The sequence below is a fragment of the Arachis hypogaea genome, chromosome 3, assembly GCF_003086295.3.
Source record: "Arachis hypogaea cultivar Tifrunner chromosome 3, arahy.Tifrunner.gnm2.J5K5, whole genome shotgun sequence".
Taxonomy (NCBI): Eukaryota; Viridiplantae; Streptophyta; class Magnoliopsida; order Fabales; family Fabaceae; genus Arachis; species Arachis hypogaea.
The window spans coordinates 34,691,632-34,714,593 of NC_092038.1; the positions used below are offsets into that span (position 1 = coordinate 34,691,632).

The 22,962-nt window shown below is 31.5% G+C and overlaps 2 protein-coding genes, 2 long non-coding RNA genes, 5 other non-coding genes and 1 pseudogene across 10 annotated transcripts; 2 read left to right on the plus strand and 8 right to left on the minus strand.

Annotated features, from left to right (window-relative positions):
- The first annotated feature begins 2,610 nt into the window (after positions 1 to 2,610).
- On the plus strand, positions 2,611 to 6,216 carry LOC112790242 (protein LIKE COV 1). Of its 2 annotated transcripts, XM_025832548.2 has the most exons (8): positions 2,611 to 2,749; positions 2,867 to 3,093; positions 3,508 to 3,560; positions 4,294 to 4,403; positions 4,485 to 4,652; positions 4,746 to 4,843; positions 5,391 to 5,517; positions 5,870 to 6,216. In XM_025832548.2, the coding sequence occupies exons 2-8, from the start codon at positions 2,950 to 2,952 to the stop codon at positions 5,962 to 5,964; spliced, it is 795 nt and encodes a 264-aa protein (XP_025688333.1). In that variant the 5' UTR covers positions 2,611 to 2,749; positions 2,867 to 2,949; the 3' UTR covers positions 5,965 to 6,216. The 2 variants fall into 2 exon arrangements, with proteins under 2 accessions (XP_025688333.1, XP_025688334.1); XM_025832549.3 differs by lacking the exon at positions 2,611 to 2,749 and having other exon boundaries at positions 2,761 to 3,093.
- Positions 6,191 to 10,947, minus strand: LOC140183770 (uncharacterized). The gene is made up of 2 exons (XR_011879765.1): positions 10,811 to 10,947; positions 6,191 to 6,658 (listed from the first exon to the last, which is right to left on the minus strand). It is a non-coding gene; the product is annotated as an uncharacterized lncRNA (long non-coding RNA).
- A 1,204-nt stretch (positions 10,948 to 12,151) lies between these two features.
- On the plus strand, positions 12,152 to 14,693 carry LOC112790243 (chloroplast processing peptidase). Its single transcript, XM_025832553.3, has 5 exons — positions 12,152 to 12,836; positions 13,484 to 13,621; positions 13,911 to 13,997; positions 14,232 to 14,299; positions 14,405 to 14,693. Exons 1-5 carry the CDS (start codon positions 12,327 to 12,329, stop codon positions 14,544 to 14,546), a joined length of 945 nt encoding a protein of 314 aa, XP_025688338.1. The 5' UTR covers positions 12,152 to 12,326; the 3' UTR covers positions 14,547 to 14,693.
- A 1,092-nt stretch (positions 14,694 to 15,785) lies between these two features.
- Positions 15,786 to 18,089, minus strand: LOC140183409 (ATP synthase protein MI25-like; annotated as a pseudogene).
- A 784-nt stretch (positions 18,090 to 18,873) lies between these two features.
- LOC140183771 (uncharacterized) lies at positions 18,874 to 21,745 on the minus strand. Its single transcript, XR_011879766.1, has 3 exons — positions 21,189 to 21,745; positions 20,064 to 20,210; positions 18,874 to 19,964 (listed from the first exon to the last, which is right to left on the minus strand). It is a non-coding gene; the product is annotated as an uncharacterized lncRNA (long non-coding RNA).
- LOC112793659 (small nucleolar RNA SNORD14) lies at positions 20,061 to 20,184 on the minus strand. Its single transcript, XR_003198361.1, has one exon. It is a non-coding gene; the product is annotated as a small nucleolar RNA SNORD14 (small nucleolar RNA).
- Positions 20,400 to 20,523, minus strand: LOC112793670 (small nucleolar RNA SNORD14). The gene has a single exon (XR_003198372.1). It is a non-coding gene; the product is annotated as a small nucleolar RNA SNORD14 (small nucleolar RNA).
- Positions 20,628 to 20,732, minus strand: LOC112793576 (small nucleolar RNA snoR99). The gene has a single exon (XR_003198271.1). It is a non-coding gene; the product is annotated as a small nucleolar RNA snoR99 (small nucleolar RNA).
- Positions 20,908 to 21,000, minus strand: LOC112793563 (small nucleolar RNA snR60/Z15/Z230/Z193/J17). Its single transcript, XR_003198256.1, has one exon. It is a non-coding gene; the product is annotated as a small nucleolar RNA snR60/Z15/Z230/Z193/J17 (small nucleolar RNA).
- On the minus strand, positions 21,505 to 21,602 carry LOC112793565 (small nucleolar RNA Z43). The gene has a single exon (XR_003198258.1). It is a non-coding gene; the product is annotated as a small nucleolar RNA Z43 (small nucleolar RNA).
- Positions 21,746 to 22,962: the final 1,217 nt, after the last annotated feature.

Genomic DNA, 22,962 nt, shown 5'->3' on the forward strand with positions numbered 1-22,962 from the left:
ACCTCAGTCTCTATTGTGTTTGTTTTGTGTTTTGAGAGGAGGGAGATTATACGTTAGAGTTACGTTGAAGGAAGGAGGATTTCAGCGTGAAACGACGTCGTTTCATTTTATTTTGGCGCTACAGCCAAAACGCCGTCGTTTTAGTAAGTCCCACATGTCATGAATGCTGCCAGCTAAACTTTCCGGTTGCGCCAGGTGTCCAGAAATTGCCGGAAGGACAACTTTGAGTCCCGGAGTGCAAGTTCGGGGATGACTCTGAGGAACTTTTAAGTTCAGGGACTACTATGAGACTCGAGTGCAACTTCAGAGACCACATTGAGACTTATCTCCGCAACCAAACCAGCTTGATCGTGAAGGATTCCTTCTTCTGTGCCGCCTGCTGTGGAGCCATGGGAGGCCTCGCACCAAGCAGCTGCTCCACCAGCGCCCACGTTTCCATGTCATACCACCTACCGAAGTCACGGAGGCACCCCCAACTGGCACCCCGTGTGCACGTAGGCCTAGGTAGTACGCCACGTCTTGCAGAGTGATCATAACCTCACCCCATGAGAGATGAAACATGTGCGTCTCCGGACGCCATCGCTTCACGAATGCTAAAATCAGGGAATTGTCAAAAGTGAAATCCCTGAAGGGTACCGTGTCGCCGAATCCAGCCTCCGTCAGATACGGGACGATGACATCCGGTGGAGGAAGGGTATGACTCACACGGCGGGGCAGTAGAAGGCGAGGCCTCTAAAAAATAAAACAAATTCAGCCTTATACGAAAATAATTTTAAATTTTTTATTTATTGAATTCTTAAACTCTTTTGTAGTTTTTTCATTAAATCAATTTAGTATGATATACAAAATTAAGTTAAATAAATATTTCTTTCTAACTTGCTACTTCGACTTAAGAACATATTTCTATGTTTCAAAGTTACACATATTTCTAAATTACATATTACATACTAAATGAAACCTAAGTAGAACGATGTAAGTAGTAACAACCTAGAACAAGTAAAATAGAGTTCCAAACTAATAAATTATGTCCTAACAACCTTCCACAAGAAAAAAGAGTTCTAAATTTCTACTAGAGATCTACTACAAACTATGTTCTGGTTATACGCGACTACCCTAACCATGGTCACATACAAAATAAGTACCATATGGGATTGCAAAGAATTAAGCAGAACTAAACTAACCTCAAAGTCGGCTGTCCCGGCATAGTGCAATGTCTCATTCAGCCTATTGATATTTCCGTTGTTCCCCGTCTAGTACGCCATCGCACTGTCAGTCGATAATATAGTCAGAAAGAGATAATATAGGCGAGAAAGTGGGTTGACAAGGTCAAAGTGGAGCCCAGAACACATTGTGAACGACATATACTTATAGGTGTCCACATGTTTAACGAAATAAGCATCTACGTATCTCATTTATAATGTAAACACACGTGTCAAACTGACGTATCTTATCTCGTTTACAGTATAAAGGAGATAAACAAAGAATGCAGATTTCGATAATTTTTTTTAAATTATTTAATTCAGTAATTATTATATTTATTTTATTTATTAAAATAAAAAATCTGATAATATATATCTAACTAATTTAAATTTTAAAGAAGGGGGGAGAAAAATGTTATCAGAGGTGGTGCATTGCATTGTGTATTGTGCCGCCTTATATGGATGAGATCATGAGACCAACTGAAACACAGCATTGACTCTTCTAAATTCTCATACCTCATCACACTTACGCAATCTCGACTCTTCATCTTGACAAATTCAACCAAGAGATTAGAGATAGGCTTGGGAACTTTGCAGCCACACTGAATCCCTCTCTAAAAAACATGCCTCATTTCTTATATTTGAGATTGAGATGCATGGTTGCACAACGGCCTCTCTTAGCTAGTCAGATGGACACTCACTAAATAGAATTAGCACAAACATTGGATTATTAGTGACAAGTGACAACTCATAACCACACTTGACAGCGACAAACTGATGTATCTACACAAGCACCTGTGATCAAAATTCAAAACTAACATAGACTAAACTACACATCCTCCCACGGTCCCTCATAATATACATTCTGTCCCTAACTACCTACAACAATCAACCACATGAATCAATGTAGTAACTTAGACTCTACTTTCAGTTTAAGGGTATTTTAATCAATAATTTGTATATATTTTTTGTTACTAATCGGTCCAATTTTATATTAAACTTATTTTAAAAAAACATTTTAATGAAAAAGAGTGGTACAATTTAATATCTAATTTTTTACTAATTAGTTTACTACTAATCTACTATGATTAAGTAGCCAATTTATTAAATAATTAAATAAATTAACTAAGTGGATGAAATAAATTTACTCACCTCGCCTAGTTCTCAATTTATTAATAAGTTAATAAACTAATTAAACTAAAATTATACTAAGTAGGATAGTTCTTTTTCTTTTTCTTTTCGTTTTTTTTTTGTTATTTTTCTTTTTTCTATTCTTATTTTACGAAAAAAGTCTAAGAATCAATAAAATTTATTATTTTTATAATATTTTTAATCATCAATCTAATTTTTTAATTTAACAATTCAACAATATATTTTTAATAATCCAACATTATTAACTAATTATTAGTGGAAAAAAACTTAAATTCTAATAGCTCAGCATTACTCTGAATTTTCGCTTCACCTGAGTTAACTTAATCCCTCACAACTCACAAGGCACGACGGGAAAAAGAAGACAAAAGGCGTTACAAGCGGGGCGTCACGACTCACGCGTAAGAGAAATATCGAAATAACCAATTAATATAATTTAAATAAATATTATTATTTCAAATTTTCAACTTTTGAGGTAATTTCCAAAATATTGTCATTTCTGAATCTATCGGTTTCAGAACCAAAGTTGCAGAAAGAAGGTTCTGTGCTTCCGGAATCTCGAAACGGCGGCGTCGTTAGTGGGCTTTCTATTTCTGAAGTGATGGCCGAGGAAAAAGCTATGGCGAACAGAGATAGAGATCGAGAGCTTCTTATCCCCGTCGGTGATTCCGGCGATGAAGGCGCCTCCTCCAAGCCATCACCGTCTTCCTCCTCCTCCTCTTCTGTGCATCATGCTGGTCGCGAGGTCACTATTTCTTCCTCAACTCTTTTAGGGTTTCACTTGTTCATGCTTGCTGTGTTAGGAGCTTCTTTGACTTTTTTTTGGACTCAATTTAGGGATTTTATGAACTTCAATTTTGATTCATTTCTTTTCATATCACTCGATGAGCTCGTTGCTTTGAAATTCATACCAGTATAGATAATAAAATTTCACAACATAATCCTCTTTTTAATTCCCCCCATTTTGGTGATAGAATTAAGCGATTTGTGTAATTTCATTAAATTTGCATTCTCGTGTATTGGAGTGTATTTTATCGTGGATTTTGATTGAATATCTAGCAAGAGTTATCTGACACTTTCTGTTATGTGAATTTCTCGGCATTTATGAATGAGTTTTTGTCTGACAAACTGCCTTGTGTTCTCTCTTGTTAATTTGTAGACTTTTTACAAAGTTGTTAGGAGCTGGGCTTCAAAAAAGTTCATGACTGGATGGTGGGTAACTCTTTCTTCACACCATCGTGCTCCGGTTAAACGCTTGGATAAGTGCTATGTCATTATACCTACCTCCGTTAAATATTGAATGACTGTGTACACTGCGCCTTGATCTTCATTTAGTTATTACTATTTCCTGAAGGAATCTTTCGATGCTTCTCTCTCTCTCTCTCTCTCTCTCTCTCTCTCTCTCTCTCTCTCTCTCTCTCTCTCTCTCTGATCATGAATCTCCGAATTGCTTATAGAACCATACTAGCCAAACTATAGCCCTTGTATTCCCAATTCCCCATGATGTTTAGAGTAAAAATATATACAGTCCTCAATACTATCCCTGTGGTTGATTTTAGAAGAATAAGAGATGGAGAAAGTTATTGTTATTATTATACTTAAGTCATCAAAGATGATTCTATTTAGAAGGCTTACGGCAAAGAATTTTCATTCTTATCCAGTATTCATCTTTCTATTTGTGCGTATCTTAGGTGTCTCATGGCTGTCTTCATGTTCCAACCTTTTAGACTTTCAGTTGCTTTGTTTTATAATATGGTCTATTATGCCATCTTTCCTTTTTATTAGCACATGCCTGCGTTTTTTTGTATTTTATCTTGTCATTTAGGTTCTATTCCGGTTCCGGGACACTATACCTGAATAATAGCACTGGCAACCAAGTGTATGAATTCCTGTAGTTACCTGTTGTGGTGAATTGGTGATAGATTACTGTTCTTATGTTTTGCAGTGTCATTCTTTTTCCAATTGCAATCACCTTTTACATAACATGGTGGTTTATTCATTTTGTGGATGGGTTTTTCTCTCCAATCTATGCTCAACTTGGCATTAATATTTTCGGTAAGAGTTTCTATTTTTATGATACTCCACTTTTAACCTTTACATGTTGATATTAGTTGCTAATGGCTAGGGTGTGTTCAGGTCTTGGATTTGTAACGTCAATAACTTTCATCTTCTTGATTGGGGTTTTCATGTCATCATGGTTGGGTGCATCTGTCCTGGGACTCGGGGAGTGGTTTATCAAGCGAATGCCCCTAGTTCGTCATATCTATAATGCCTCCAAGCAGATTAGCGCTGCTATCTCACCAGGTGTGTTTAGCGACCCAACACTGATATTGTGATGTTTATAAGAGTGTACTGTTGGGTGGGATCTACTTTTGTTAACATATACGTTTATCACAGATCAAAATACGCAAGCTTTCAAGGAAGTAGCCATTATTCGGCATCCACGTATTGGTGAATATGCATTTGGATTTATCACCTCATCAGTCGTCCTTCAGGTTTCTTAGACACCTCTATGTTTGATAGCTTATAAATTCAGAAAATTTTATTTCATCTTTGGTTGAATATATTTCAATTGTGAAAGCCATGATGTCACTATTTTAAAGTTGCTTATTTTCGTAAATGTTGTTTTTCAATGGATTTGTGTCAGTCTGCATATTTAATAGTTTGAACTATTCCATTGCTTAACACTTACTGATAGTGTGGTGATCCATGTGTTGCTGGTGATATATGTAGTAGTACTGGTCCACATGATAATGCACTATGAATTAATGTGTTACGAATTTATGATCTATTTATATTCTTTAGCACCTATAGCTGATGTTTCTCTATTGGGTTAATTAATATTACAACTATTATTCTTCTGATAATTTTGGTTGCCAACTTGCCATGTAGCCATCTGTATAGGTTTATTTTATATAATTTTGGTTTCCAAGTCAGTTCTTGTGTTAATAAGTGAAAATGTTTTATGATTACCAGAGATTTAAACAATCTGTACTTGGGTTAATAAATGAAAATATGTTTATGTAGTTTATTATTTCACAGAATTATGCTGGAGATGAGGAGCTATGCTGTGTCTATGTTCCAACAAACCATCTTTATATTGGTGACATATTTCTTATCAACACCAGGGATGTCATTAGACCAAACTTATCAGTCCGGGAAGGGATCGGTGAGTTATAGTTTTGGAAATTATTCAGGGTGTTTATTATAGAAGTGAGAGTAAACAGCAGCCTTAATTATTTACTCCTAATTATTTAAAGGACTGGGATAATGGTATTTGTATTTACACTTCAATCAGATACTCTGAATGCGTTCTGTGCAAACCAGAACATGGTCTCCAGTCATGTTGCAGTTTGAGTGTTACTCAAACTAACATTTGTAGGCCAACTCATGCGTTCATGTTGAAACAATAAACAAATATATTCCATTTTAAGTGGGAATACAAGCAAACATTAAACTGTAAAACTAATCCAATTTAATTTAATTCCTTCCAATATATTAACATGTGCTAAGTTTTGCAGAGATTGTCGTTTCTGGAGGCATGTCCATGCCGCAAATCCTATCAACCCTGGATTCTCGTGTTCCTTTGGATTCAAGTAGACATGAGATAAGATGACGAGGCTAATGGGCATTATAGTTTGCTCTTTTAGGAGCTTATGAGGTTCTGATGGCATATGTAATATTTTTTTTTCTGTGTATTAAGGTGTAAAAGTTAGTTTGTTTGAAATATAGTTTTGATAATTCAGGCGCAGAGGATTCTAGTTTTTTGTTCGAGTCTCAAATAACTTTAGTTGTGCATATCATGGGTTGCTTTTACAATTTACACCTAATCGGTGAAATAATTATGATAAAAAGTTATTTATTAAAATAGTTATGTTTTTAAGGCCAAAGATTTTACACTTTCACATTTATGTGAGAGTAAGATAGATCATCACAAAGATAATTACAAATTGATCCTTTTCTTTATATATAAGTTCATAATTATATATTTTATCTTTTATATTTTTATTTTTCCAAAATTTTTTCCTTTCCTTTTAAAACATTCTTTTGAAGAGGGGTCTTTCCCTTTTCTATTATCCACCCTGCAGCATACTCAGCACCTCCGCCACTGCTTTTGTCATCACTCATCACCACATAACACCTTTGCCTCCTTGCTCTCCTAGGATTGTAGAAGATCGTTGTCGCCGTTCTTCATCGCAACGTCTATTACTACAGTTGTCAGCACCACGATTCTGCTGCTGCTGCCCCATATAGTCTACCTCTGTGTTGATTGTGGTCATCCTTGCCTTGTTCCTCTTCTTTCAATAGCTCTAAACATATATATCTAGACATGCCTTAATTCTCTCAATATAATTATCATGATAACAAAATAACAAGATCCAACAAGAGACAAATTTTGAAAGAGAATGGTAAGTCGCGATACCAGTCAAGAAGCAAACAAATTAAATGTAGAGACTGACTCCAAAATCCAGAGCCTACTTGCTATGTGCCGACTATTCCAATTCCAATTCCAATTCCAATTATTCATTCTTTATTTACACTGCATGCATTCATCCTTTGTCCCTATATATTCATCTATGTACTGTTGTACATACACTTATACCCTATAATAATAAGGATAGTTTTTTGGTGGCCAAGGTTATAGTGACTAAGAGTGGCTAAATTTTGACTAACCAATAAACACATAACATGTGTAGAATTGGGTGAAAGTTGTTAGTTAGAGTGATAGGCTTTATTGTTAGTGAGTAATAGGGTAAAAGAGTAAATAGAAGGACCAAAATGATGTGTATATCATGTGGGCTTTTGTTTTGAAAGAAAAAATCTGGTAATATTTTTTAAGTGAATAATTCCAAAACTTTAATGATTAGGTTTTAGTGTGAAAATCTATTATAATGTTAGATCAATAAAAGGTCATGAATTATTAATAATGAAAGTAATAAAAAAAACAAGAACTAAATCATGTAATATTTATGTGAGATCTTACTATTAATGTATTTGTGACATGATTATATGAGAGTATAAATTTATAAAGTGTTAAAATTTTATAAGAAAATATTTTTATTTTGAATAAAAGTAACTATTAAACAGTATTATTGATATTATCATAGTTATTATTATTTTTGTTCTTGTTATTATTGATATTATTATTATTATTATTATTATTATTATTATTATTATTATTATTATTATTGAAAATTGGTAATTTTTAGTAGTTTTGTTCATTTTTTGGTGAATATAAATACAAAATTATTTTAAACAGATAAATTTTATTAATTTATATGTTCAAACTCTAAAAATTTTGAGTGCAAATGGTAATGATTTATGTGTATGTGCACAATTTTAATAAGCATATGTGTAAATTGTATATTTATTGTGTATAAAATCTCTATAAATATAAGTACAAATTATTAAAAATCTTCATAATAGTTTTATTAATAAGATTTACTTTTTTACTTTGTGAATTCACTAAAATCAACGTCCGTAAATCTTAAATTTATAATGCCATACCTTCTATAACTTATTTAAATAAACTAATTGAAAATCAATTATACCAGATTGTCTTAAAACTGAATTCACTATTAATTTTGTTTTTTTCTCTTAATACTTATATAAAATGTGGTCCTTGTATAAAATTTTAAAGAAACAAATATAAAATCTGCAAAATCACCACGATTTGTGAAGTAAATTTGTTAGTTTTTATTAACGTTTATGGTTTTTTACGATATTAATTTGTTAATTTTTATTTAACTAAAAAATCTTTGTTTTTTAATTTGTATATCCATGATTATACATATTATTTGTTAATTCCATGATATAACTTTTAAAACTAAAGAAGAAATGGGCATTGACAAGCAGAAAACGTAAAAATATAAAAAAAAGAGCCACTCGTATTTTTTAAGGATATTCATGTAAAATTATGGTAAAAGATATTTTAATCATAATAGTGTACAAAATATTTTTGTATTTAGATTACCAAAGACGAATCTAAGATTTTTAATATGGAGGGGTTGAATTATAGACAATTTTTTTAACTTTTGTTTTTAGATTTTTTCATTACATAAAAGTAATTTAGGAATAATATATAGTTATTGAATTGATTTTATCCAAATATAAAAAAATCTTATAAATTATTTTTATAATATCATTTTTTATATGACAATTACATAAAAGAGACAACAATATCGATAATATATTATAAAATTATGATGGACCAACAATTTATAGTGTATTTAGTTACAAAAATTATTAATTAAAATTACTTGAAAAAATTATAAATTATTAATTATTTAGAAGGTATAATACTGTTATCAAATATAAGATACGAATATTAAAATAAAATGGTAGCTAGAATTAAATAAGTTAAGATAAAAAAAAAGTTAGGTTTATTTTTTTTTTTAAGAATATAAAATTAAACCAAAAATTGAATATTTTTTTTTACAAGAAAATAACATCTAAAATACACAATATAATTACCATAACATAATTCTGTAAGTTATTACTAAGATTTTATATAATAATATAAATGCTAAATATGTTATTATTAAAAGAACAAATAATTTTTCTTAAAATTAGATATAGGGATAAATACATAAAAACTAATTTGATAAGTACAAAAATTTGAGTGTATGATATTAAATTGGTTAAGTAAAAAATATTAGAGATCTAAATAATTAAAATATAAATCCATTACATAATAAAAAATTAATACATATAAAGTTACTAAATTATATAATATTTTTTATTTCCTTAGATATATATTCCATATGTAGACATAGTTTTTCAAAATATTTAGATGATCGAAGCTGTAACTATCTCATACATATTACAATAAAAGATAAAAACAGAATAAAAATGAATAAAAACTGAAATTCACATTTTGTATTTAACTGCAACTTAAATAAAATTGTATATCCACAAATATATAAATTTAAACCATAAATTTTGTTTTCGAAAAAAAATTAATAACCTATATATAACCTTCTAATGTGGTATTTCGGTATAAATTTTTTACATTTAAAATTTTAAAATAACAAATAATTATAATAAAAAATTTTATAAAAGTCTAACCAAATTTATACGGTGTGATTCTAAAAATATTAGGACATAACATTAATAAAATTATTATTTATCTTTTAATAATAATAATAATATAAATAATAACAAGAACAAAAATAATAATAACTATGATAAAATCAACAATACTATTTAATAATTATTTTTATTCAAAATAAAAATATTTAATTATAAAATTTTAATACTTTATAAATTTATATATTCATATACTTCATCACACAAATATATTAATAATAAGAGCTCACATAAATATTTCATGATTTAGTTCTTATTTTTTTTAAATTATTTTTATCATTAATAGTTCATGACCTTTTATTGATCCAACATTATAATAGATTTTCACACTAAGGCCCAACCAGTAAAGTTTTGAAATTATCCACTCAAAAAACACTAACAGATTTTTTTCTTTAAAAACAAGTCCACATGATATACACATCATTTTAGTTAGTTTATTCATTTTTTTGTTCTTTAGTAATCACTAACAATAGATCCATCATTTTAACTACCAACTTGCACCTAACTTTCCACGTATGTATCATGTGTTAATTAGTCAGTCAAAACTTAACCATTTTTAGCCACTATAACTTTGGCCACCAAAAACCTACCCTAATAATAATACTCGTGAAAATTAGTGAAGCGAAAAGGTTTGCAGCACTATAAAAAGATAAAATGGTGGGCTGTATTAGTTTATCCAATACAGAAGTTGTTACGAGTTAACCTGAGATGTCACTCTAAATTATACATATTCCGGTGAAAAATTCATTATAGTTATATGTACCGATCGAAAGGAAATAAATTCTTCTACTCCTTTTGTATACTCATTTATTTTAGGTACAAATTAAATTTCACAGTATATTCATTTATTGATGCAAGTCCATCCGGAAAATGCAAAATTTCACTTGCAGATAGAAAGATAACAATAAACTCTCATAATAAGAGCATAGGTAGGTATTCATTTTGATTATTTTCTATTAAATTAAAAGTTTATGACCAAACAGAAACTAATAATCACAAATATAAAATCTGTGCTTCATTCTCTCTAAAACAGATTCATCACTGATTTAATGGATTATTCATCAACCGAGAAAATTAAAGAGACTACTTAACAAGAGGTACACATATAACACAACTTCAATTGCAATTCCAGTATAAACACCTCATACAGTCCAAAACATATTTGACATATATATTCATGAGTAGCACCACAGAGAAAATAAATGTCACTATCGTCTTTCACCGACACATCTATTCAATAATGATATACATGATCTAATAAACTTGCTGGAAAAAAAATTATGCTTAATAGCAGAAGAAAATGGATGGAAAAAGCAGGCATATATATAGGGTGAGAGAGAGAATGAGTATAATTTGTGAATTATTGTTGTTACCTCTGATTCTGAAACTGAAAGCATGGTGACTCTGGGCTCAAGCCGTCCAGTTGGGTGAATTAGTTGATAGAAAAATGATGATCAGAGAAACAAGACATCAAGTAAGAGAAGACGCTGAGACATCAATTTTAGCCATCACATCATGTTCGAAAGCTTCAATCACAAACAATTCAATTCATAATCACAAACACTTAAATTAATTCCAATTTAATATGTGCTTACAGGTAACTCTCCTTTGTTACTACTAATTTTTAATTAGTTAATTTAGGTATCAAAAATAGGATACAAGTATGCACATCACTATACTTACTCTATATATAATTCATAATCTTAGGGGAATCACATTCACTTGCAAATACAGATCAGAACATGTTCTTAATATTAGTATACATTGAAACTAGGAAAGTCAAAATCAATTATATGACTCTATAGTCCTCTGCATTTCTTTTTCTTCTTCAAAACAACGTATGCAACTCTAAAATTACAATGTTCTATAGCACACTTGAAAACAATATATTATTTTAGGCTTGATTTTTATATCTTTGAGTAAATAGACGAGATAATTAAAGAAAAAATAAATCTCTAACTAGGATTAAAATATGAATTTAGACACATCCTTGAGTACGTACTTTTTGAATCAATATGTATTTATTAAATTTCTTTATTTTTAACCTTCATTTTTTCATTTTAAAAAATAATTTTGTTATAAAAATAATTTTTTTAAATTATATCAATTATGAAAGTATCGATAATAAAAATTAAAAGAATACATACAAACTTAAAAACATTGACGAGAAAGTTGGTTTTTTATTTTAAATTTTTTTTAACTTTAATATTTATTTATTTATTATTTACTTACTAAATTATTTATTAAAAAAATTATTTACATCAATAAATTTTGATATTAATTAATTGATTCGATTGGTGTAGAACTAATTTTAGTTTCAATTGATATTTTTTATTGTTATATAGTGTCATAGAAAATATAAAACCAACTAATAAAATAATAATTTATTTCATATTGATACCATATAAAAATTAATTATTAATTTAATAAAAAATTAAATAACTAAAATCATACATTTAATAAAAATATAGTTTAATGATTTTAAAATATTGAACATTATATTTTAAAAATAAACCAACCAAATATATTTTCATTATTTTCGATATTTAAAAATAATCTTCTTTTCACAAACCACTTACATTTTTTAAAATATGAAAAAGTTAAAAACAAATTATTTTCAAAAAATAAAAATAAAAATAAAAAATATTTTCACAAACCAATCATTCTTTACAAATTTTTAATATTTTTTCACATCTATTAGAAATAAATGAGACAGCTTATGTAAAAGCTAGTATAACAGTTGGCATATATGAATAGTTCAATACTAAAGTCTAAAACCCCTACGAAGTGAAGTGAAGAAGATAAAGAGCACCAAAAACTGAAGAACAGATTTTATTTGTTGGCAGCAACAGAGTGTAACAGACTGAGCAACAAACGAAGACTGAAGATATGCCTTCTCTGTCTATCTTCCCGTCACTGCCATCGCTTCAAAACCCTAACTTGGAGCATGCCCACCTCTTCAAATCCATCGGAACCCTAAATTTCAGTTTAACTTCACGAACAGAGTGTCAATGCCACTTCTCGCACCACTTCAAAGCCACTCTCTCTCTTCTCTCTAGGGTACAGAACCATAGAATCCCGTCCCGGAGGATACACTGCAAAGTCTTGAAGGATCCTGGGGAAGAGGTTAAGGTGGTTTTGGACTCCGACGGCGGAGGTGGCGGCGGCGGCGACGACGACGATGGCGATGGTGGGGATAAGAGAGAGGTTAAGAAGAAAGAAGGGTCTTCGGGGCCCTTGCCAGAATGGTTGAATTTCAATTCCGATGACGCAAAGACGGTGTTCGCGGCTCTGGCTATATCGCTTGCGTTTCGTGCGTTCGTGGCTGAGCCGAGGTACATTCCTTCGCTGTCAATGTATCCTACCTTTGATGTTGGAGATCGAATTGTTGCTGAAAAGGTAGTAACTTCGTTGCTATATTTTAGGAGTTTCACAATGATGTGCTTGAACTTGTAATAAGCTTTGCATTTTAACTGCCCCAACTATAATTATTGACAAGAAAACTTTACAAAACAACGGCTTTAAGTTAAGTTTTCCTCTTTCATTCTGTAATTTATCACCAGTTACCTAGTTGGAATTTAGTGCCTTATAGCATATAGGGAGCCTGGCAGGCACAGGTAACATGGAAGCTTAGTCATCTTACATACTAATTTTGGAAATTTATGGTGTAAACATGTTTTTGTTTATAGAAGTTCACGATGCAATATGCATTGATCAATAAAATTTAATATGCTGGTAACTTGATTGATTTTCTGTTGAAGCAGAATAATTTTTGCTGAGGTGTTTACTAATAATAGTAGATGGATTCACGACTTGTGAGTACATGTTGAATGCAATGAGATTATGTTAAGTTGACAACTGCAATAAGAAATTGTAACCCCCCCCCCCCCCCAAAAAAAAAAAAAAACAAAAACAAAAAGTGAATGCTAAGCTGATGGTCTCAAAAGTTGGAACAATACCATATATATATAGGCTATCTTCAATAGATTTTGACACAGATGTAATGTGTTGAAGTTACTCTATGTAAACATCTTCCTTTTTTTCAGGTTTCATACTACTTTAGAAAGCCATGTGCAAATGACATAGTGATATTCAAAAGTCCTCCAGTCCTTCAAGAAGTTGGATATACTGATGATGATGTTTTCATAAAACGGATTATTGCAAAGGGAGGTGATATTGTGGAGGTAGATTTTTGAGATTGACACTCCCATTGCTTAATGATGGTCTTTCATTGTTTGTTCAATATCTGGTATATCTTGCAGTGTTCTACTTTGTGACCAAACAACCTATTTAGCTTACTATGTATACTGTGTTTTCTACGTGTATTTCCATCAATAGCCTTAATGTTTGTTGACGACTGTAGGATCTTGCAGTTAGTATTCAGTTACAACCTAGGCTTGAGAACTTGTCTTTTTTTTTATTTTTTGAATCATATTCTTGGTCTCTTAAAGGCTGACAACTGAATCATTGCAGGTTCGCAAAGGTCGTCTCATAGTTAACGGGGTTGAGAGGAGTGAAAAGTTCATCCTTGAACCACCTTCTTATGAGATGAAGCCCACGGTAAGTTCCCCCTTCTGCATTAAAACTCAGTTCTCTGAGACTCCTTCTATCCCTTTGTGCAATGTGGTATGCTAAGAGTACTGGGGACTAATCACTGCATCATCTTTGGAATATAAGTGTGATTGGCATTCTTATGCAGAAGGCGGCATATTTGTTTCCGGCTTAACTAGTTTCTATCATTGACTACTGTTAATTGACCTTGCATTTCATTAACTGATGATATTGTTCTTGCAGCGTGTTCCGGAAAACTACGTCTTTGTGATGGGGGACAACCGCAATAATAGCTATGATTCCCATGTGTGGTAATGTTCACAAATCAGAATAATGCATATGCATACTATCTGGCTAGTGACTATTGTTATTTCCTTTCTTGTTCCTTAAATGTTGGTGTGATTTGGTTTTGTTAGGGGTCCGTTGCCAGCCAAGAATATCATCGGAAGATCAGTGTTCCGATACTGGCCTCCAAATAGAATAGCCGGCACTGTTTCGGAGGATACATGTCCCGTTGAAACCAAGCAGGACACAACTACTCTAGTTTCTTCTCAATGATGCCCACTTTAACTGAAAGGATATTGTGAATTTTGTAATTTTTGTATCCTATGTATTCTTCAGTACATCAATTCTTATTTATGTATTCCTATGTATCCTATTAGTTGGAGAAGGAAAGAAACGAGTAATTGACAAACTTTTCTAAAATATTTTTTTGTGTTTTTCATTTCTGTTGTTATTCTGCAATTCACACTGCAAGAGTAAGTGGTACAAGTTGAAATCCAATGCTAATTAACTAGTCAAGATTTTAACTTATTTGATAAACCAAGTCATGATTGTCAACAAGCCAATATGGCTCTACTTCCCTATCATTCCATGAACACACGGAACAAGCTGAAATTCCAAAATTGCAAAATCAGCCCTACTTATGAAATAGAAAATCATTGACATCCTCTTCTCTCTTCTCCTTAAACATTAAACATTTTTTAATTCTTTAATTTATAGTACACATTATAACTTCTCATATATTCGAATATAAGGGAACATATTCGAAAGTGCTTTGTGTACTATATTTGAAACTCTAAATGTCAAAAATAAGATCATATTGAATTGTATAAATTAAACAATGAAATATATAATTGGATATATGTCGTACGAATGCCATTGTTAACATACATGGAAGAGATGAGTAATTCGAATACAAGCTATTTAATATTTCAAGGTTGGTTGTCTTAGGTAGGGAAAGATATATTGGGGACCTTGATGGTCCAAATGAAAATATATATATATATATATATATATATATATAAAAGATAGTAAATTAGGTTGCGTTTGTTTATAAAGACAGGATACTATCATCTTCTTCTTCTTGTTTTTCTCTGTAACGGTAGCAATTATCACACCATTTACTGTATCCTTATCTTTCTCCATAACGATAGCAACCAACACACTATTTACTGTTGTGCAACCAACGTTATAATATTATAACTAATTTTTTCTCCTTTTCATATTATTATTACTAATTATGAAAGAATGGGTGGTGAAGGTTTCAGTACTATAAATTTTCAGTAAACTATTTTAAAATATGACCATTCTTTCATGGCACTCTATCACTTGTATCTGTAATTAAGCATTTGGAATTGCAAATTTTGGGTCTAATATTCTTCTTCGTCCATTAAGTCTTTTTCTTAGTTCAATGCAACTCAATAAAACAAATAGAAAGGCATAGAAGAACTCTTTGTCGAAGGAGCAAATATTGACATTGTATTGGATCCGCTCTTCTGTTAGCATGAACATGAATTAGATTCTATTCGTCTTATTTATTCGTAAGATCACCAAGCTCTCTCGAATGAGTTCTATTTTGTCTGCTTTCGAGATACTCTGGAGACAAAATTTTCTCCTAACTAATAAGTTAAACTTTGTGCCTAGATCGTCCTAAAGACGGATGCGACCGGGAGGAAGTGGCATTTGGAAGTGTTGCTGACTTAACATTTAGGTTTGGGCATAACAAAGCTTGCACTGTCTTTTCGCACTTAGGTGCACAACGTGCAATTGGTAATGATTCTACTACGGTCCTACAAATTCGTAAATTGATCCTAAGTAATCTTGTTGTTCATTAAATTCCGGAGGAACTACTTCTTTAGGATGGGAGAATTGTTGTGATTCTTCCTGAATAGCTTAGATTCTCCCGTCGAGAGTTACTTTGAAAGTCTTACCTAAACTCTTCCGACTGAATATGATGAAGCCTATAAAACAACGAGCTACTATCATTTCTTCATTATAGATTGAGACTTCTTTGAACTAAATGCACAAATAGATGGAATAGTAGCACTTCGTGAAACTCAATCTCATTTAGAAAGGTTCTCTCTATCTTTCAGCAATTGAACCGAAGTGATTTAGGAAAGGACTTTAGAATCAATCGGATGCGCTCGTCCAACGAGAAAGGCCCTGACCCTGCCAACCAAGTCAAAATCAAAAAGAAAAAAGAGAACAAAAGGAGAAAATAGAACTTCGTACTTTTGTAATTCTCTAGGAGTCATGTTTAACCTATAAGATCTGGAGTATGCAGCCCCACGAGCTGATGACCTTGAAACTCTTGAACCAATATTACGTATAACATAACATGAAAAAACACCATATCCAACTTAAAACCTTAAGATTATTAATTAAAGAGTCTTTCGTCTTATAAACTTTTCACGCTTCCTTGTTTTCTTTAATGTGTAACTAACTTCATACACTCCTCACACTTACAATATTAACAAAATGCACATATATTTAAGGCTACAAACTCAGCTTCTTTCCCTTATGTCTATCTCCTTACTCTGCCTTATACGGTGAGAAGAAGAATGGCAGTGGTGAGGCAAGGCCGAGAAGAAGACAAAGTTTGGGATTGGAAGTACTGTGCTTTAGAAGATTGTGGACTTTGGACATGATCAATAGATGGATGGAGAAAAGAAAAAGAGAATAGAAAGTGGTGGTTAGTAGTTAAGGAAGGGTGAAAGATAGTAAAAAAGATGCTAAATGAAAAAAAAAATTTAAATGATAGAAGATATTAGAACAAAAATAAAAAGAGACAAAAGTAAAATTTTAAAATAAGATTATATTTTATAATATTTGAATATAAATATAATTATTATATAATTAATTTAAATCTTAGTCATTAGTTCAAATTTTCAACAGCCACGATTTATAAAAAATTTTGGTCCATGAAAGATCAAAATATACTTTCTTTATTGAAAAAAAAAGCTCCTAGAATATATTATTCTTGTGCACAAAAATGTTCTTTGGAACCGTCACTAAACTAGGTGAATTATTAGATACAGGATTCACTAGTGAAGTGTCATCCAGACCACACGGGAAGCGTAGAGAAACTGGAATTTCAACAGTGGCCAAGGAAGAAGAAGAATTTATGATGGACGGACACTAACGCAGACACGGGATACAACATAATATGAGACACATCGATATGCGAATTTTAAAATCTTACATGAGACGGGGACACATATACATATAAAATATAAAGTATTATTTAGATAAATCATAATGATATTTTAATATTTTATTGATATTAAAATATAAATTAATTTTTTAAATTATTTTTAATATTTTATTTTAATTATATTATATATTTAAAATATTTTTTGTTTTAATAAATAATAATATATACTGTATCTAAATTTATTTTAAAAATATATATTAAAAATAAGACCGGACACGCTGACACGTGATGATATTTAAGTGTGTCTAAATGTGTACAGAGAAGAATTTTTTATTTTTTATTGAGACACGATTTGAACACAGTAGACACACGTGTCGAGTATCGGTGAGTGTTGTGTTCGAAATGTGTCTGACACGCAGACACGGTCCGTGCTTCATAGTTGAAGAATTAACATTGGCAGATCCATTTGAAATGTAAAGTGTGACTAGATCTTCATTTCTTCCGACAACTAGAGCATCATGTGGCTCAGATTCCTTTGACATGCTAATATTTGGTGTAATCTTTGCAAATCTTTCTTGTGAGACATCAGTTGAATCAGTAATTCGAACACCTCTCAGCAGAATCACAAGCAAGGACAAAAAAGTCACATTTTTATAAGATAACATGTTTATCCTCCATTTTTAAGAGTAGATTACAACTAGAAAAATGTAATATCAATCTAATAAGAACTGAGCTAGAGTTCCAAAATTTTTTTCTCTTTGCACAGAGTTTACTCTACCAGTAGAATGTTTTATATTGGGATGTTTGGAGGTTGGATAAGATTAAATGTTGTGCGTGTTTAGGGTAGAATTAATATAATGGATGGAGGCTGTTCGTGCTCGAAGTGAGGTCACAATCTGGAGAGGTGGAGACTGAAAATCTCAACTTCGTCAAGTGCAGACCGAAAAAATTGGAGACTAAAGTCAAGAGTGTGAAGTTGTAAGAGAGTTTCGTATATTTACTTGGTGTTGACCTCCCCTTTTTAGTCTTTGCCTTTTGGGATGCCGTTTTTCATTGTGATATCTGACCGTTACCCCATGAAATCAGTTGTGACTTATGCCTTAAGGACTTAGTGTTTTCTTTTGTTCGGAACAGAGGCATAACCTTCAGAGGAAATGTGTTCTTCAGGAACTTCAATTTATAAGCCTTGTGCTGATAAGCTTCAAATCAATTTGATATTCTAATCAATTTTATTACGAAGAAGCTTTAAGGATGCAAAACTTTAGCCAAAGGCACCAAAGCTAGCATCAAACCAGGACAAAAATACCAGAGATAGTGGTTGAGCCACCTTACACTACTACCAGCCACATGCCACAGCGACACTCCAATTTTGCGATTTCAGACTTTAGACCCAGAAAAATTAAGAGACAAAACTGGAGGTAAGGAGGTTAACCGAATAGATAAAGAAAATTAAGAAAACACCCAATTCTTAAAAATTATAACAGAATAGACCCAAAGAAAAAAAAATTACATACAGATTTTTCAACACATTGGTGCACCAAATCTGTGCCCTCATTTAATCATCTAGAAAAAGGAACCGAAACTAAAAATCACATCTTCCTTTATGGCAGCAAACCTCTTTCAATTTAGTCTCCTTTCTTCTCCCTCTTTAACTCCCTTTCGATTCTAGAGCACCTCTCCCCTTTGCACCTTATAACCACTTATAAGTCTTATCCGCACATGTTTGCCACCGCCTCCTTTGTCCACTGCAAGAGAGCAGAATGGAATGAGGCGATTGTATAGGAAAGGGACTACTTGCGCTTGAAAAAGGAGAAAATAGCAGCTTGAGCTTCCAGTTTCAAGATCCTGAGATTTCATAGTCACCTTGAGATTTCCTTTTTTGAGAGTAAAGAGGAAAATTTTTGGCATCAGAGTTGTCATACAATTTTTCGTCTGAAAATTTTTTGGAAAACCGGTCAGATTACCCTTCAGTTCAACCAACCAATTTTTGACCTATTTTCTAATTCAATTCCAATTTTTAAAATTGGCGATTCAAAAATGTCGAAAATATTTAGTAACCAATACAAATTAACCAAAAATGTATGACGTTCTGCTTATTTTTATAGATACTAGGCATGTTCAGTGGAGCTCGGAGTTGGAAGCACGTATCTTGGAAGAGAGGCTAATTTCATGCTCAAGCCTCAAACTCTGATTAAAATCCCTTCATATTAATTGTGTATTATTGCCATTGGCTATTTAGCTTAATCAATTCCACCCTTTAACCATACACTTCTTCAAAATAATCTTTCTATTTTCCCTTCACGTAGAAGACGTTAATGTGATTGGTGGTTCGGATTTAAAGGGATTTTTGCACGATCGATAAGGTCCCATTTTTTCCTTTTTTAAAATGTAAAACGCAGCAACAGGCCCCCATTAATTTGATTTCATCTTGGCCAGACTTAATGTCAATCCTCTTGATTTCAATGTACCCTCTTATGTATTATTTTCATTACTAAAGCTCCAACCATAGGCTACCGCACCGAAGTAAGTGTTTAATAATCCTGAAAACAAAGCCAATAACATTTTACTAGAAACCGTAACATTATCCAAAAAAACCAGCAAAAACTATATTAATGACAAATTTTGGCAAATTAAGTGACCTCAGACATCCAAGGAAGGATTAAAGCAGCACAAGCTCTCAAGCCTGGCGAAGGCGAAAGCTCTTAGGCGGCCACTGCGAATGTTTAGAGAAACAAGCCTTTGGATTTATCATCATTGGCCATTTAAACTTGAGCACACTAAACCATCTAACAAAATATAGCACAAGACAAATCAAAACCAGAATCAACGAGAAGTTCGAATAAACAAACTCTTAAACATCCAAGTAAATATTAAAGCAGATAAAAAACTCAAGGTAGCAATAAGCCACACACATTGTACTCAAACAACATTATATGTACAAATAAACTAGAAAGTAGTTGAAATATTAGTTTTGAAAGCTCAGACATCCAAGGAAGGATATAAACAGCATTAGCTCTCGAGCCTGGCGAAGGCGAAAGCTCTTGGGCGGCCACTGCGAATGTTTTGAGAAACAAGCCTTACAGGATATCATCATCGACAGAAACACTCAAATACAATAAATGCATGACACTAAGACTTAGAGCAATAAAACCTATCCAACATAGGAAAACATACTTAAACAGTTAATGAGTTAGTAAAATTTAAAATATTCCATCCTATAATGATCAGCGAGATATGAAAAGAAAACAAACTGACAAAGTGATTGGATGGTAAATTAAATGTTAGGGACATGTTCATCCCTAAAGCAATCAGAAACACTGCTAAAGGGGCAGACGTAAAGTCCCATATACATTTCATTCCAAAATTATAATCAGCAACAAAAAATACAACTTCAGAACAATTGATGTGATTTTAATAACTTGTTAATCTAAAATGGAATCATGAGAAACTAGAACAGATAAGGGAGTGCGATGAAATAACATGAGGAGTCATCAGATAGGAGCGAAAGACTAAAACAAGAAATTAATCACAGAAAAATCATCTGAACTATGCATTTCTAATCATCATATGACCCCCTTATGAAAACCATCGCACAGATCAATACATTTTGGGTTATTCAACCGAACATTGCAGAATAACATCAACAAAACATGTGAAAAGAAAATCGCAAACAAACAAGAGCATATGACTTCCTAATTATAAAAAACACAGGCCTCAGAAGGAAAGCAGCAGTTATATTGAAATCATGGAATATCATACATTACCCATTTATTATAAACCTTCATCACTGGCAAGCAAAGCATTTGGGTATCTGAGGGAAAAAGTAAAATCACGCATTTAAGTCTATGCAGCAAAAACAAGACATTATGGAAAAAATAAAGTACAAAAACTTAAAATTTTCAGCTAAATTCTGGAATTTGATCGGCCTCATAGAGAAGATTAGATTGATCCACACGAATTACTTCAGACATATGCTTGTCTTTTTTGTAATTTTAATCATTGGCCAATTGAAAAAGCACGAGCCTTTGCAACAAAAAATCGAAAATTAAAGAAAAATAAGGAAATGGTTGCAGAAAAAAGGGACTCAGAATATGGGTGGTGATATAGCAGAATGGTCGGCAAGGCCGATAAGGCCAATTACGACGAACGAGACCTAATCACAATAATCGTCACGGTCCCAAATACATGAGTTTGATTGATTGTAAAATAAAATTGAAGACGGTCACGAAGAATGAATAGGATAAAGATCCGATCTTTGAAGCTTGGAAGTGGATGTAAAAACCCTAGACTAGATGTTAGATTTAGATTTTAGACGAGGCGTAAGGGAAATAGAAGTAGGAGGATGCTTTATAAAGAGGGGTTGAGAGGCAACTAGGGTTTTGGGTGATGCGCTGAAACGGTCAAATCTCTAGAATGTGCGAAGGGTGCGCCGCTCCTTAACCTGCACTGCCACATCATAACAAGAAAATAACTACACCGAATAACTCATTATAAAATACAATATTTTTGTTTATTTAAGTACAATATTCTTTTATTATAAATTAAGGAAGCATATCTATCTATTCTATTATATAAAAATTGGATGTCTGTACTTAATGATAGAACTGATGTGACATGTTTTTAAGAGTGTTTCTCAATTTATTTTTTTTAACTCATTAAATACAAGTTATTACGATAAACTAATTATATCAATTAATTAATTTGATTAGATATTTAAATGTCATTTAATTTATTATAATTTATATCAATTTAATTTGGTAGTATTTTTTATTTATTAATTTAATATTTGTTAATATTTTTAATTTATTTTTTTAATTTATTAAACTAAATTTATTATGTGTACTAATTAATTAATTTGATTAATTTATTAGTCATTAAAATAATAAATTTATTGATTGTTTGTTTGATGAATGAGTGTTTTATTGATTGTTTGTTTGATGAATATATCTCAATTTAGGCATTCTACTACTGTGGATGGAAGTTGACCTGTAACAATTCAAAATGTCCAATGTATTTTTTTATAGTATTAGATAAAAGAATATTTTTTAAAATGAATATACCAATTGTAATGATTTTTTTTCAATTCTTATATTTTTATGTCAGTCGTGTAAATTTTTTAAAGGCACAAGATAATAAAATAGGTTGACTTTAATATTACTAGAAGCTAAATTTAATAGTTCAAACAAGCACCATTAATTATGTTAAAAAAGTAATTTTATAATAATAATATGATTTACATATTAATTTTTTTGAGTAAATTTATTTCAAAATTAAATGTAGAAATTAGACTCAATTACGCTAAAATTTTAAAGGTAATTTAGAATTTGACAACAAAATAACATTCATTAAAAAAATAAATTTATTTATGGCTATTTTCTAATTATAATAATAACAAGACTTATGAAAAAATATTAATATCATCATTTTTATTAATTAAATCATAATATTAGGTAGTTGATAGTTTTATAGGCGAAAATTATTAAGTAATTACGTAAAAATTAGCAAAAAACAAGCAATAAGGATTTAGAAAAAATCGAT

What these genes read in the sequence shown, in the direction of transcription:
- LOC112790242 (XM_025832548.2), top strand. Translation starts at nt 2,950, where the DNA reads ATGGCCGAGGAAAAAGCTATGGCGAACAGAGATAGAGATCGAGAGCTT. An exon ending in AAAAAGTTCATGACTGGATG is followed by an intron (nt 3,561 to 4,293) that starts GTGGGTAACTCT and finishes TATGTTTTGCAG; the next exon opens with TGTCATTCTTTTTCCAATTG. An exon ending in TAGCGCTGCTATCTCACCAG is followed by an intron (nt 4,653 to 4,745) that starts GTGTGTTTAGCG and finishes CGTTTATCACAG; the next exon opens with ATCAAAATACGCAAGCTTTC.
- LOC112790243 (XM_025832553.3), top strand. Translation starts at nt 12,327, where the DNA reads ATGCCTTCTCTGTCTATCTTCCCGTCACTGCCATCGCTTCAAAACCCT. An exon ending in CTTATGAGATGAAGCCCACG is followed by an intron (nt 13,998 to 14,231) that starts GTAAGTTCCCCC and finishes TTGTTCTTGCAG; the next exon opens with CGTGTTCCGGAAAACTACGT. An exon ending in AGCTATGATTCCCATGTGTG is followed by an intron (nt 14,300 to 14,404) that starts GTAATGTTCACA and finishes TGGTTTTGTTAG; the next exon opens with GGGTCCGTTGCCAGCCAAGA.